This window comes from Athene cunicularia, assembly GCF_003259725.1.
Source record: "Athene cunicularia isolate RWA chromosome 21 unlocalized genomic scaffold, athCun1 chr21_part1, whole genome shotgun sequence".
NCBI lineage: Eukaryota > Metazoa > Chordata > Aves > Strigiformes > Strigidae > Athene > Athene cunicularia.
Window position 1 is genome coordinate 6,616,979 of NW_020799127.1, and position 13,055 is coordinate 6,630,033.

At 44.6% G+C, this 13,055-nt stretch overlaps 1 protein-coding gene and 1 long non-coding RNA gene across 8 annotated transcripts in view; one reads left to right on the forward strand and one right to left on the reverse strand.

The window, feature by feature from the left end:
• The window catches only part of MIB2 (mindbomb E3 ubiquitin protein ligase 2), a 62,905-nt gene that overhangs the window by 37,705 nt on the left and 12,145 nt on the right, over nucleotides 1-13,055 (forward strand). For 6 of the 7 annotated variants that reach the window (XM_026862478.1, XM_026862476.1, XM_026862480.1 and 3 more), the window contains 8 exons: nucleotides 307-463; nucleotides 1,645-1,799; nucleotides 2,421-2,547; nucleotides 3,952-4,182; nucleotides 5,884-6,062; nucleotides 7,838-8,022; nucleotides 8,797-8,862; nucleotides 10,604-11,650. In XM_026862478.1, coding sequence (XP_026718279.1) covers nucleotides 307-463; nucleotides 1,645-1,799; nucleotides 2,421-2,547; nucleotides 3,952-4,182; nucleotides 5,884-6,062; nucleotides 7,838-8,022; nucleotides 8,797-8,862; nucleotides 10,604-10,845 — 1,342 coding nt within the window. In that variant the 3' untranslated portion in view covers nucleotides 10,846-11,650. Of the gene's footprint in view, nucleotides 1-306; nucleotides 464-1,644; nucleotides 1,800-2,420; nucleotides 2,548-3,951; nucleotides 4,183-5,883; nucleotides 6,063-7,837; nucleotides 8,023-8,796; nucleotides 8,863-10,603; nucleotides 11,651-13,055 lie in introns of those variants that run through there. The other variant, XR_003399835.1, reaches the window with a different exon arrangement.
• On the reverse strand, nucleotides 11,545-13,016 carry LOC113487743. The gene is made up of 2 exons (XR_003399837.1): nucleotides 11,946-13,016; nucleotides 11,545-11,915 (listed from the first exon to the last, which is right to left on the reverse strand). It is a non-coding gene; the product is annotated as an uncharacterized LOC113487743 (long non-coding RNA).

Genomic DNA, 13,055 nt, shown 5'->3' on the forward strand with positions numbered 1-13,055 from the left:
TGGTTTCTGTAAGCGCATGTATTTTCTGGAGTAATGAAAGGTAGAATTGTGTTGTTAGTCACCAGGGAAGAATCTGTCATTAAGAGTGGGAGACTCCTGTTGATTTAAAGCAAAGAGAGAGCAAATTCTAGAGTACAAATTAGAAAGGTTTTTTGTTCTGTGGTTTGGTTTTTTGCAATACTAAGAGGAGATGGAATGAGGCTGAGAGATACAACACCCAAGAACCTCTGTTGCCCTGCATGGAGGAAGCATTTACTGTCTGCGCAGGACTGAACCTAACCTGTCTTACTGCTTGCTTTAAATCAGAAACCAAGCTGAGGTTGCCCGTGTGCTTATTGCTAAAGGAGCCAGTGCAGACCTGTTAAACAACGCAAAGTGCACAGCGTTGTATGTTGCTGTTAGTCAAGGATTCACAGAGGTGGTGCGGGCCCTCTGCGAGCTCAACTGTGATGTCAACCTCCCAGTAAGTTTTGGGTTTTGTGGGATTTGGGTTGGAGGGTGTTTGGGTTTTTATTTGTTTTTTTGAGGCAGGGTGGTGCTGCTTTATGTCTTACACCATTTGTTGCTTCATAGACCTGGTTTCAGCTGGCATAGAGGTAGTTTTTCTTCTTAGTAGTTACATTAGTGCTCTGTTTTGGATTTGGTATGAGAAGGATGTTGATAATACACTGTTGTTTTAAGTTGTTGCTAAAAAATCAAGGACTTTTCAAATTCCCATGTTCTGCCAGTGTGCAGCTGCACAAGAAACTGAGAGGGAGTAGAGCCAGAGCACCAGACCCAAACTGGCCAGTGAAATATTCCATAACGTATAATGTCATGCTCAGTATATAGATGAGGGCTGGCCGGGAAGCTCTGGCACTCTCTTCCGGGACTGCGGTTTCAGGATTTTCCCTCCTCTGGGATCACTAGCCAGGAACAGGCTGGGCATTGGTCAGCAGGTAGTGAGCAATTGCACTGTGCATCACTCATTTGTGTGTTCTGTTTCAGTTATTACATTGCTTTTATCTCAACCTACGAGTCTCCTTACCTTTACCCCTCCAATTTTAACCCTGACCCCTCGGGACGGGGAAGGGGAGTGAGCGGTTGTGTGGTGTCTGCCTGTCAGCCAGGTTTAAACCACAACACCAGTACTTGGAAATTCCAGGTTTGGGTCTGTCCGTTCATCACCGTGAGTCTGCTCAGCTCAATCCAGTAGCACTTGGTGCTGTGCTGGACTTGGGCTTCCAGCGAGAGCTGACCTGCTGCTAATGTGTGGTGTTGAAACGCTCCTGTTCCCAGCAGTGAGGAGTGGTGATGTTTTGGAGACTGGCATTTAGGAACTTGAAGGGCAGTGATGGCGAATTGGTCCCAGTCCATTTTTAGGCTGTGCTTCTGTGATGGTGGGACTGGACTGCGCTGGGTCAGTCTCAAAGCTAGTTGGGAATGTTGGCACGTGCCTGCTCAGCAGCTGGTTTCCAGCCCTGGAGAAAGAATTTCACAGAGGCTGTCAAGCTGCTATGGATGCCAGCGCTGGCTGGCCTGGAGTGTGTGTGACCTGATGACCCTGTGTGTATCTTCCTGTCTTGAACTGGCCCTCAGGGTGAGCTGTTCCATTGGGCGCTCTGAGGTGGTTAACCTGTGCTCTGCTTTGGTCTCCTTGTATAGGATTCCCAGGGAGACACCCCCCTGCATTATGCTATCACTGCAGATTACAAAGTCCTTATTGAGATTCTCACTGAAGTACCCAACATAGACTTCACTGTCCAGAATTGTCAAGGCTTCAACCTGCTCCACTATTCTGCCCTAAAAGGCAACAAGCTGTAAGTGGCCTTGTTTAATTTTTACTGCTTTTACAGATGTTAACTCGTGCTTGCTGCCTTAACAATAAGAAGGTAGCAGATGTAGTTCTGGATAGCTAAGGAGGAAAGGGTTGGTCATACATTTCTTGGGTTTAGATACGGCTAGGTGTAGTTGTTGCTCTCCTTCATGGATTCACAGGAAACTGCTGCCTGCTTTTCCCATCCCATCTTTCCCATACTTCCCTAGCTTGGCTAGGAAATCTGTCTGCTTCTGAATGGTCTCCATAGATGTTTGGGTTCACACATGGGAAGGACAGGAGAAGGTCTGTAGTAAACAGTACTTGAAAAGACTGTGTCTAACTGAGAGCCTCTGGAATTCTTCCAAGGATAAATCTGCTCATTATTTTCATAGCAGTGTGAGTTTACCCTGCTTTATTAAATGATAACTGAGGACTTTTGTTTTATTCTTGTAATTCAATCTGTGAGGGAGTGCTCTGCATCACAAGTGCCAGCTCATGGTGCTGCCTGTTAAAACATGAACATTCATAACTGCTGAGCAGAAGAGGCAGGCCTGTCTCTTCTGCGTTGTTTTCCTTCCTGATAAAGTAACTCTTCCATCTCTGTTAACCTCCAATACTCTAGAGCCATAAAGAAGATTCTAGCAAGAGCTCGACAGCTGGTTGACTCCAAAAAGGAAGATGGCTTCACTGCCCTGCACCTTGCTGCTCTCAATAATCACCAAGAAGTCGCAGAAATTCTCATCAAAGAGGTAAGAAACAAACCAAAACCATCACCAAAAACTCCCATCTGTCCCACCCCCAAACCTCCGCATTTCCCAAGCACTATTGAGTTAATGCCGGGATCCCCAGGAATGTCTCTGTCTCTTTGAAGAGCTGGCATTGTTTGCCAGACTTTGAAGAACAAGAGTCAGCATTCCTGGGGGAACTTTCCTTTGGCCTGGCAGTAGAGGAGGCTAGAGCAGACTAGAACCAAGTGGGTTGAAATGAGCTTGTTGGGCAATATTCAGTGAAGTGATGGGTATGAAGGGAAAAGACTTCAGAATAGCTGGTAACCTGCTCATTAAAGAGTGTGTAGATCTGTATTCAGAACCTTCCCTACCTCCCAGGTACAGGTCATAGGTCAGAGCTCTGTTTCCCTCACTCCAGGTGTACGCTGAAGCTCCTCCGCTGGTGGTTGTTATGTGCTGGGTTTCTCACTCTTTATTTTCATGAAAGTATATCTGAAGGCACGTATTTCATTTGAGTGCAGAACAAAATATTTGGACATGTTTATTCCAGGTTATTTATCTTCAGTCATAAGGAAGTGTTAGCCCTGCCCCTGGTGAGCAGCATTCTTTAGCAATGCAAATGACAGACTGAAGGATGGTGACCTGACTGGCACTTTGCTGTTGATTTTTGTGGAGTCAGAGCTAGGCTCTGTCTTTGCTTTGAAGTGACAGTGAAGGTGACAACTACGTCAGCTCTCCTGGGTTTTGTTTCTTCTTCTCAGGGGTTTGGTGCCTGAGTTTATCCATCCTTACAAGGGGATCCAAACCACTACAACAAGGATTTAATGGATCCACAGATGAGTCCTGTAGAGGAGAGATGTCTGGGAGCACTGACTACTTAGTACTGTGATTGCTTTATTTCTGGCATAATCACTGCGTTAGCACAGCCGTATCTTTAAAGGCTCTCTGTCTCTAACCCTCAGGTTTGGCAGAGGGGCAGAATGATTCAGATTTGAACAGGTTTTTCTCCTCTTTGCTTTGAAGAGGGGAAATGAAAGCACAACAGCCAGCAAGGAATCAATGTTGCTTTAGAAGAGCTAGTCTATGACTGAGCTAGTCTAGGACTGTTTGCTTGGAGTAGTTCCAGGATTTGTTTGTATCGGGGAAGTGATGAATTATCATATTCACATCACCAGGAAGATGTTACCTGTGTGTCAGTTGGGCATTTGGCTTCTGATTCTCTCATTCTTGATATTTGAGGTGTGTGGGCCACATGGCTAAGATACAGGGAGCTGGATCATGTAGCTCTCTTGGAGATTTCTGTACTGCTGTCATGACAAAGATGGACTCAAGAGCTGGGGCCTCAAGAAGCACCACAGCTGCAGCACTCTGCTTCGGCCAAACTCAGCAGCCACAGCTCGCTCTGATGCAATTCTGCTCTTCCAGGGCCGCTGTGATGTCAACCTCAAGAACAACCGTAACCAGACGCCGCTGCACCTGGCTGTCATCCAGGGACACGTAGGGATGGTGCAACTGCTGGTCAGCGAGGGCAGCGATGTCAACGCCGAAGATGAGGATGGAGACACAGCCATGCACATTGCCTTGGAACGGCAGCAGCTGATGTCTGTCATGATGGAGAAGCGGGAAGGGGAGATGGGGTTGACCGTCCTGTCCAAGGTGAGTTGGGAGTTGGAGAAATTCCTGCACCAAGGGCAGGAAAATGCTTGATGTGAGAATGACAGGAGATAGTGGGATCCAAGGGGCCAAAGGAAGGCAGGGAAATTGTGTAAAGCCAGTGCAGATGGGGAGCATGGAAACAAGCCTTCTTGCTTGTGGGAAAGCAAGAATAGATCCTCTGAGGCCATGCTTGAATTTATAGCATGAAACTTCACATAGTCAGACAACAATTCATACTGTCTCCCCTGATATTTTTACTAGCATTGTGCGCTTCTGTCTTGACATGGGAAAGGTCATAAATCCACTTGCAGAGCCAAGAGTCTTGGGCTTAATTCATGCCCCAGAACCACAGCGATTCATTTCTGTCTGATGGCATGGAAAATATGAGGATAGCTAACCACAAACACCCCAGTTATCTGCAGATGTAGAGCAGAATGTGGGAGGTGAGACATATCAGGCTAGAGCATAAAGGCTATGTTGTTACAGAGCCTGAACTGGATTTCACCATTATATAAGGCCTTTCAGGAAAGGCCTTAGAGCTAGCAATCAGTGCATGAGATGCCAAGGACTGGATGCTTAGTCTGGCTTTTTAGCAAAGATAATAAATTAGCCCTTCAAAGTGTTCTGCCATCCATGTAAATGCCAACATGTGCACACACCAGACTCACAGGGCAAAGCGAGAGTGCAAACGTTGGCTGTATTTTATGGATGGAATGAGAATGATTCCATTGTACTACACTGGAAAATCTGGCATAGATTTTTTTTTTTTTTTTTTAATTGTAATTTGAAATTATCAGAATAAATTAGACCACCATTCTGAAGGGCCGCATGCTGTGTGCCAAACCACCCCGCACCTCCTTTCTGCCTTGAAAAAGCCTGTTGCTTTGCTGTTCTGTTCTGCTCTGTACCGAGCTACCAGTGTTGACAGCATGAGTTGATGGTTTACCTGTGTGGCTAAAGATGCTCTAGCCTCAGGTCCTCAGGGACGTTCCACAGAGACACCCCACACCAGCTCAGCGATTGCTCCTTCTGAATTTCTCTGCCTGCAAATTTGAGCAGAGGGTCAGCAGCAAGGGTGGGTTTTATCTCTCTGAAAGCCTGCCTCGCAGCTTTGTTAGCTGTTAGGCCTTAGCTTGTGCCAGGGACAGCCAATAGCTAGTCCAGGGTGCAGGAAGGCTTAGAACAACGGGAGGGATCTGTGCCTGTCATTCCCAATGCTGTTTACATTGACGTTATATCCAGATGCTGTAGACTCATTCACGTCTAATTTTACTTGCCCTGATCTACCTGCCGTGGTCTTCTAAGTCAGTGGAAAATGTTTTTGTTGACTTCAAAGTAGTTTGGATAACTTAAATAGCTGTCACTTAGGGCTCTATACACATTCTTCAATTGGTATGTTCTGTGGTGTGTTCAGTGTACGTCCTTTTCAGTACCTGAAGAACTTAAAGCCTATTACTATGATTAGTAATGATTAGCACTAGTTAGAACCAGTCTTATGCACTCTTGTTCCTGGAATGCAAGATTTGAATCTGCTATTTACATGCTGAAGGATCTTTTTATGTTTTAAAAAAAAATAAATCTAAATTGCGCTTTCAAATTGTAAGTACAAGGATTAAGACTTTGTTTAGAATTTGATACAGATCAAAGGCATGTAACAGAAACCTTTTCTATTAACAGAGAGTGTTTCTCAACATCTTTTAGCTGCAGGCTTCTGGCTTTCTTGGAAATGTAGAGCTGAATGTTGGAACTGCAATTGCATGTTACTTAGCACAAGAAGGAGCAGATATTAATTATGCAAACCATCGGGGAAAGTCTCCATTAGACCTCATTACAGATGGAAGGATTGTCCAGATCGTCAAAGACTTCTCACAGAAATTCAGGTAAACCAAGTCCTCTGGAAGCTAGCTACAGTGTGCTTCCATCCAAAATGCAGAGTGCTCCTGCAGCACTGTGGTGTCACTGCAGGCCACTGTTGTTCCAGGAGGGATGAAACATCTTTGAAACAGTTTAGATGTCAGTCTGAGCACCTCCTGCTTCATCTGGAGCTGGTTGCTGACCCTGCCTTTTGGGAGGGGTTATTTAAAGGTGCATACTGCCATTTGAACGAGTCAGGAAAAGCAGATTAATACTCCTTGGTGCAAATTTGGCCTCTTGACTTCGAGAGCCCTGAGGCTCTCAGACTGGCCACTGAAGCCAAGAGCAACTTCTCTCTTGCAGAGTAATTCTGGGTTCTGTTTTACTTCCACTGGATTCTGCAGTTATTTAAAGTCTAAACAAAGAGGAAGGGCAACAAAAGGGTGGGCACCAGAATCCGCAGACTTTATTCCAGAGTTAGATAAATGCTTGTTTTTCAACTGATAAGAGAAATGGCTGAGAAAAAGCCAAGGGAGACTAACAAGTCAAAGATGGCTTTATCTCAGGTTCTGAGAAATGTTTGTTTGGATTTTGACTTTGCAACCATGAAAGCAGAGTTCTGTTTGATCTGAGGGCACAGACCCGCAGTCATGTTACTGCTGGAGGAGGAACCACGCAGCAGCTGCTGTAATTGCCCATGCTCCTGGTCCAGTGTCAATAACAGGTGAAACGTGTCCCTTTAAACATTTTCCATAGGAATTTTGTCGGTGGAGTATATGTTGGATTAAATTTTTTCACCTAAAGAACGCCAGTCCTTTCAGACTGATGTTTCTCATAAGTGTAGTGGTTTCAGGCTCTGTGTTGAGGTTTGACTGGAGGATTTGGGGGGTGTCTGCAGGGTTGGGTCGTAGGCCCTGTACACCACAGTGAGTCCCAGCATCGTGTACAAGAGCCGTTGGGACAGGATGGTTAGCTGTACCTTCTTAAACTGCTTGATTAGTCTGGCTGAAATGAATAGGTCTGGAAGAATATAAAAATGTATTTATAATATACATTTATAAATATATATAAATATACATTTATAATGAAGCTGCTGCCACTTTGGTAGGCAGCTAGATAGCAGTTTCCTCCCAGAAACTTATTGACTTTATATCAAAAGACCAAAAAGCATCCCTTCACAGTACTCCTGGGGGGCCAGGGATTTTGTGGTAGCACTGAAGACGTTTGCTAGTAAATGACCATCCTTGTCCCTTCTGTTCAATCATTAATCAGACTTACAGTTTAGATAGTAGGTCTAGCTGGCAGATATCCATTTGGTGGGAAAACCAATGGATGGATTGAATGCTGAGGGCTTTGGATTTGGGGCTCATAATTCAGGATAGAAGTCTGAATCTGAACCTGTATTCTGTAAGCAGCAAACTCAGAGACAACCACCCCAAGCACTTTCCAGGAACATGCAAATACAGAGGATCCTTAGGGCCTCACTTTTTAAATAGCTCCTAAAAGTTGACTCCTCCCAGCATGTGATTGCACCATCGATACCTTACTGTCACCCTCCAAAAGAGCAGTTTCAACTTGTGTTAAATATTAGTTATCCCAGTTCTTTCCCTTTTGTTTTAGATAGATCCAGTCAGAATCCCAGCTGCTAGAGGCTGAGCTGGTCCCACTAGGGCAGTGAAGGTTCACAAGTTTGTTACCTGAGCATCTGCTGCTCTGCCTCCATGTGGAGTGTTTGTCAGGGATCAATACAATGTTACTTGGATTGTGTGGCTCAAATTTTGTTGCATGTTCATGGTTGCAGGGAACAGCAGGTTTCTTCAGACAGCTCAGCCATCACCTGCAGCCTTCGCCGTGTGCACACCACCCCCAACACAATGACCAACCTTAGTGTCTCGAGTGTGGCAGTCCCCACAGAGTGCCTGGTCTGCTCAGAGCTGGCCTTGCTCATCCATTTCTTCCCGTGCCAGCACAGTATTGTGTGTGAAGGTAAGTGCGTCTGGGTTTTATTTAATTTTTAAAAATTTTTTCTTTTCTGTTCCAACACATAGCTTCCCTAGCTGGACTCTCATAAATCAGGCTGAGTTTAGACACAAAGCTATTGTGCTGTTTGTGTCCCGAAACACCCCCAGCATGATTTCAGCACAGCCATCTTATCGAAGATGTCCAAAGCTCTCTGAGAAGCAGAGAGTGTTCTGACTACCTGCTGAGTGGGACCCCAGGCAGCTTTGCTGGTGCTTATAGATGCTCTGGATAATTCAGAAGGAAAGCCAGATGTTCTAGCTGGCAGTGCTTTATCCCTCAAAACCCTCTTGAGAAGGATTTCCCTCTCTGGCTTTTGTTACTGGTTTGCATTTCAGTTGTTTTAATGGCAGCCTGCTCAGACGTGTCAGCAAGTTTTGTTATCTTGCGAGGCACTCACAATCTGACCGCAGGGAAGTTGGTAAGGACTGTGTGCCAGAGCTGCATCCTTTTTCCTCGGAGCAAAGGGCTGTTTTGATCCACAGTGCAGCAGTTCCAGTAGCACGCAGCACTGAGGACTTGAAGGTGTTGTATTTGTTACTGGTATAGAGAAGACTGTACCAGGAGGTGGGGATGTAGCTTAAAAAGAAGGTAGTGTCCTCATTTCTGTGCAGGAACTATCTTAATCATCCAGGCAGGTCTCAGGTTGTTCAGAGCTGATGTTCTTGAGTCTGTTGTCTTCCTCTTGATCCTGGCATCACTGGGCTTAATTGTAATCTCTTCTTGTATTATTCGTTGTAGAATGCTCCAGGAGAATGAAAAAGTGCATCAAATGTCAAGTGACAATAACCAAAAAACTGAAACAAGGTATGTTTGCAGCCCTGCTGTTCAGTGCAGTGTTAGTTTGAGCAGCAGCAACGATTTTTCAGTGAAATAAACAGAAGGAAGGGAGTTGATTTTTTTGGTGGTGTTTTGGGTGGGGGTTTGTTGCATTGGCCACCTTTAGAGAGGAAAAGGTAGATTCAGGTGTCATAGGCCAAGCTCAAACTGCATAGACAAGACAGGACATTTGAGGAAGCTTGTCCTGTGCCTGGCTTATTTTGTGTATTGAAAGCAAACACCAGGTTCTTCATGTGTCAGTGTAACTATTTTCACAGGTGGTGATTGAACACTGAAAATTTGTGAGAAAGGAGAAATGATGTCTTGTGAAAACCTTGCTTCTCCTTTGGCTGAAATTCCAGTGCCTGGGCAGGGCGGAATCATTGAGCTGGATTGGTTCAGTAAAGCTCTCTAGCCTGGCTTTAAACAGATTGTCTTTCATTACTCAGTATCCAGCATGAGCAATGTTATGCATCTCAGCAAGCTAGAAGCAGGTTTGCACTTGCCATAAAATTAATGCAGGTTGCCCACTGAAGCTTTGACCATAACAGATGTGAGAGTTGATGTGTTTCTAGCTGAGATCACTCTTAGGGCAGGTGCACGTGAAAATGAATTGTGTGTCCTGCTGCTCATGGTATTGTAGACTCCTTTGTTGGAGTCAGGCTATGGTCTTGTGACTTGATGCCTGGACAAAAGCGTAGGGGAACCAAGAATCTGTCATGTGGCATTGGACACACATAACTGGCAAAGACAGAAACCCTCTTTGGAACTCCATAATGCAAAAAAAATCAGGTTTATCTGACAGTAGTCAGGAGCATTTGTCTTTGCTACAGACAGGCAACAAAATAATGATGAGAATTCCAAATAAGACATTTGCATGCAGATCTCTGCTGGTGGAGGAACATCAAGGTCTCTGAAAATATCAGCAGGACTTTGGCTATCAGTGATGTCTTCAGTGCTTGCCTTTAGCAAGCTCCCTGTCCCAAAACTTGCTTCACCTTTATGGATTTGAAATCAATTCTTGCACCGCTGAAGTGCAACTAATTCCAGAACGTTGGGGAAAGGGACATGTATATTGAATTGTAAAGCTACCTAATCAAAGATTGAGGAGCAGAAGATGAGCAGTGGGCTGTATTAAGCTGAAATCAGGAGAAGTCTATTTACTTAAGCTGGCAGTTGCCCAGGATTTAGAGTTCTTCCATAGAGTTGACCAAATGACTCTATATGCAAAAGTCAAGATGAGTGATGTCAAATGGTTTCTTCTTGTTTTATCATTGTGTCCTGAAAGACTTAACCAGAAATTTTAATCCCAAATGTGAACAGGAGGTTGAGAGAACATAGTACTCAGCACTGTAAGGATTCATGGACTAGCATGGCAGAGCATCACAACCAGCTTTGAATGTTTTTACTTGAAGGTAGCAGAAGCATCTTCCAGAACACCAAGGCAGGACATTTCAGACGTTTGGTTTCCCTTAAAAAAAAAACCAAACCCAACCAACCACACACACAAAAACCAGCTGAGCAACTAAATAGAGGAAAGCAACACTGACCAGTCTGTAAAAGCGTCATCTCAGGCTTTTTATTTGAGGAATCCCTGGATAAGGCTCAGTGAAGAGAGTTTAGTCTGAACCGATTTGCTGCTGGTGAGGGGCAGAGTCTAATTAAAGAGCCACTGCTTGAGGCCGAGCACACTAGTGACTAACCCTCTTCCTGCTCTCCACCTCTGCAGACAGCACCGAGGTGGAGTGCAGCCCAAGCTCTGAATCCACAGATCAGAGGAAGCTCATGGAGGAGCTGCAGAACCGCTACCGGCAGATGGAAGAGCGCATCACCTGCCCTATTTGCATCGATGACCAAATCAAACTGGTCTTCCAGTGTGGACATGGCTCTTGCCCAGACTGCAGCACAGCCCTCACTGTCTGCCCCATCTGCCGGCAGGCTATCCGGGAGAGGATTCAGATCTTTGTCTAAGGATATGCTTGCTTCCCTTCCCATTCCCACCTCCCTCTTTTACTTCCTTTATGTTTGCATTTTAGATGAGAAGCGCTAGTCAGGCTGGTGTGTTTGGCTACCTGCAAAGCCATCCTGAAAGAGAGGGAAGGAAATAACTGCTGTGACTTGGGTGGAGGTGGAGGGAGTCCCTCTGCCTGCAGTGTCCTAAGGCCAAGGAGCAGTGCTTGAGGGCAGGCAGCCCCCTCTCCCAGTGCTGCTGATCCACCGGGAAGGACCTGACTAAAGAGAGCACTGCCCTGTCCCCTGAAGGCCCACAAGTCGTTCAGACCAGAGGTGAACAGTCTGCAGGTGCTCACACTGACTCCGGTGGCTGCATCTCGTCTGGGGCCCCGCAGCCCTGCCGTGCTGGCAGGAGGTGCTGTAGGAGGATGTACCTTCCACCTCGGCAGGCAGTGGCGAAGCACACGCTTGCACTTCACAGGAGGAGATACCTGAGGAGCTCGGGCGAGGTGTCTGCTCCCCCAGATGCCTGTCAGGGGTAGGGAGGTAGTGTCCTGAGACAGCTCCCTGAACTCATATTTACAGGCTCAACAGGAACTTGGGACTGGCAGAGGCAAATCTGGATGTCACGAGACCCTAAAGACAGAGTGTGTGCCTTAGAGATAAAGTAGTGAACACTGATTGGAGAAAATATGTTGTTACAACAGATATTTCAAACTCTAAGTGACACTCTTCTTCCATATTTTTTTTTTTTTGGCACAACCGTGTGTTCAGAGACTCCTGAGCTTTCTATCCATAATGCCAAAGGCAGGTGTTAAATACTCCAAACAAAGTGTAAAGAAAATAAATAGTAATAACTAAGACGTGAGAAAAAGGGATTTCATTTTTTGTTTCTTTTGTTTTGCAGCAGAACTTAATAAAATAAAATATATATTTTCCTGACCATTAAAATGAATGTACAAACAGTAGCTGAAATATGGATCTGGCTGTATTGTGTTTTCCAACTGTCTGACTGAAGAAATCTAATCTAGAGTCCATCCTGTAAAGTAACTGTTGGTGGAAGTGGCAGCCTGCGGGCCTGGTGTGCTCTGTGTGTGTGTGTGTGTGTGTGTGTGTACAGACGTGTTTGTGTGTGTGGTGTATATCTTTAATGACACGATTATACACGAGCATACTGTTTGTTACATATTGCAAGCAATATTTAAACCAAACAAATATATTGTGTTCTTTTTCTATCTTTGTTCGTTAGCAAAGAGGTGGCAAATCCTTTAAAGGAAATTTTTAACTTTGTGGAATATATGGTAGTTACAGGAATATTTATTACTTCTCCATAATCCCTTGGTGCTGTGAGAAAGGCTTATGTCACGACCTCTGACTCCTGTTAATAATCTTTGCCAAAAATATTCACTTGAGGTTGTTACAGGTTCAGTGAATATTTTTTTTGGAGCTGTGAAAATGGATCAGATTTAAATTATTTGGCTGGGTTAGATTTAACACCCAAATAAGCTTTATTTCAGAATTGGCTTTGGTAAAAATCAGAGGTGCAGGTGCTCATTTACTTATTTCCTAGAAGTTCATGTAAATTCTTTTGGAATAAACAGACATTTCCCCCAAATGTTGCTGTGTTGTGGTAGGCCAGCGATAGAAAAGTACTGTGCAAAGGCCATTTTGAAAAGGTACCATCCTGAACCATCTTCATAATGCAGGAGCTGCTTTAACCGCTGTTTGGTGCAATTCAATAATTTTCCAGACTGTATATTACTTCTCCCCATAGGAAGTGGGTTTATAAAATATAGTTCTTTCACAAGCCTCTATGTCAAATCTAAAAGCAGTTTACTAAAGGTAAAACCGACTGATACTTCATCATGTGTGTTAAACGTAGATGTGTGCTGGCACTTGGGGAGGAGGGGACAGAGGGGACGAACTGTTCAGTATCAGTTGCCTTATTCTCATCTCTTGCGCCTACGGTATCAGTTTGTTCAGGAAAAAACAACAGGGAGCATCTGCTTTATATTTTTAAATAATTTCTTTGGATACTAAATGAAGAGAGGCTTCCAAGTGATTATTCTCCCTAAAGGAAAAAAATTGTAGGAAAACTGATGTCTCCAACTTCCAAGCTGTGCAGCTGTTGCAGAAAATGGAGATTGATTTTTATTTTTTAATTTTTTTTTTTCTGGCTAAGGACTAAGAGATTTCTATAGGGAAAGAGGAGCCCATCTCAATTTTAT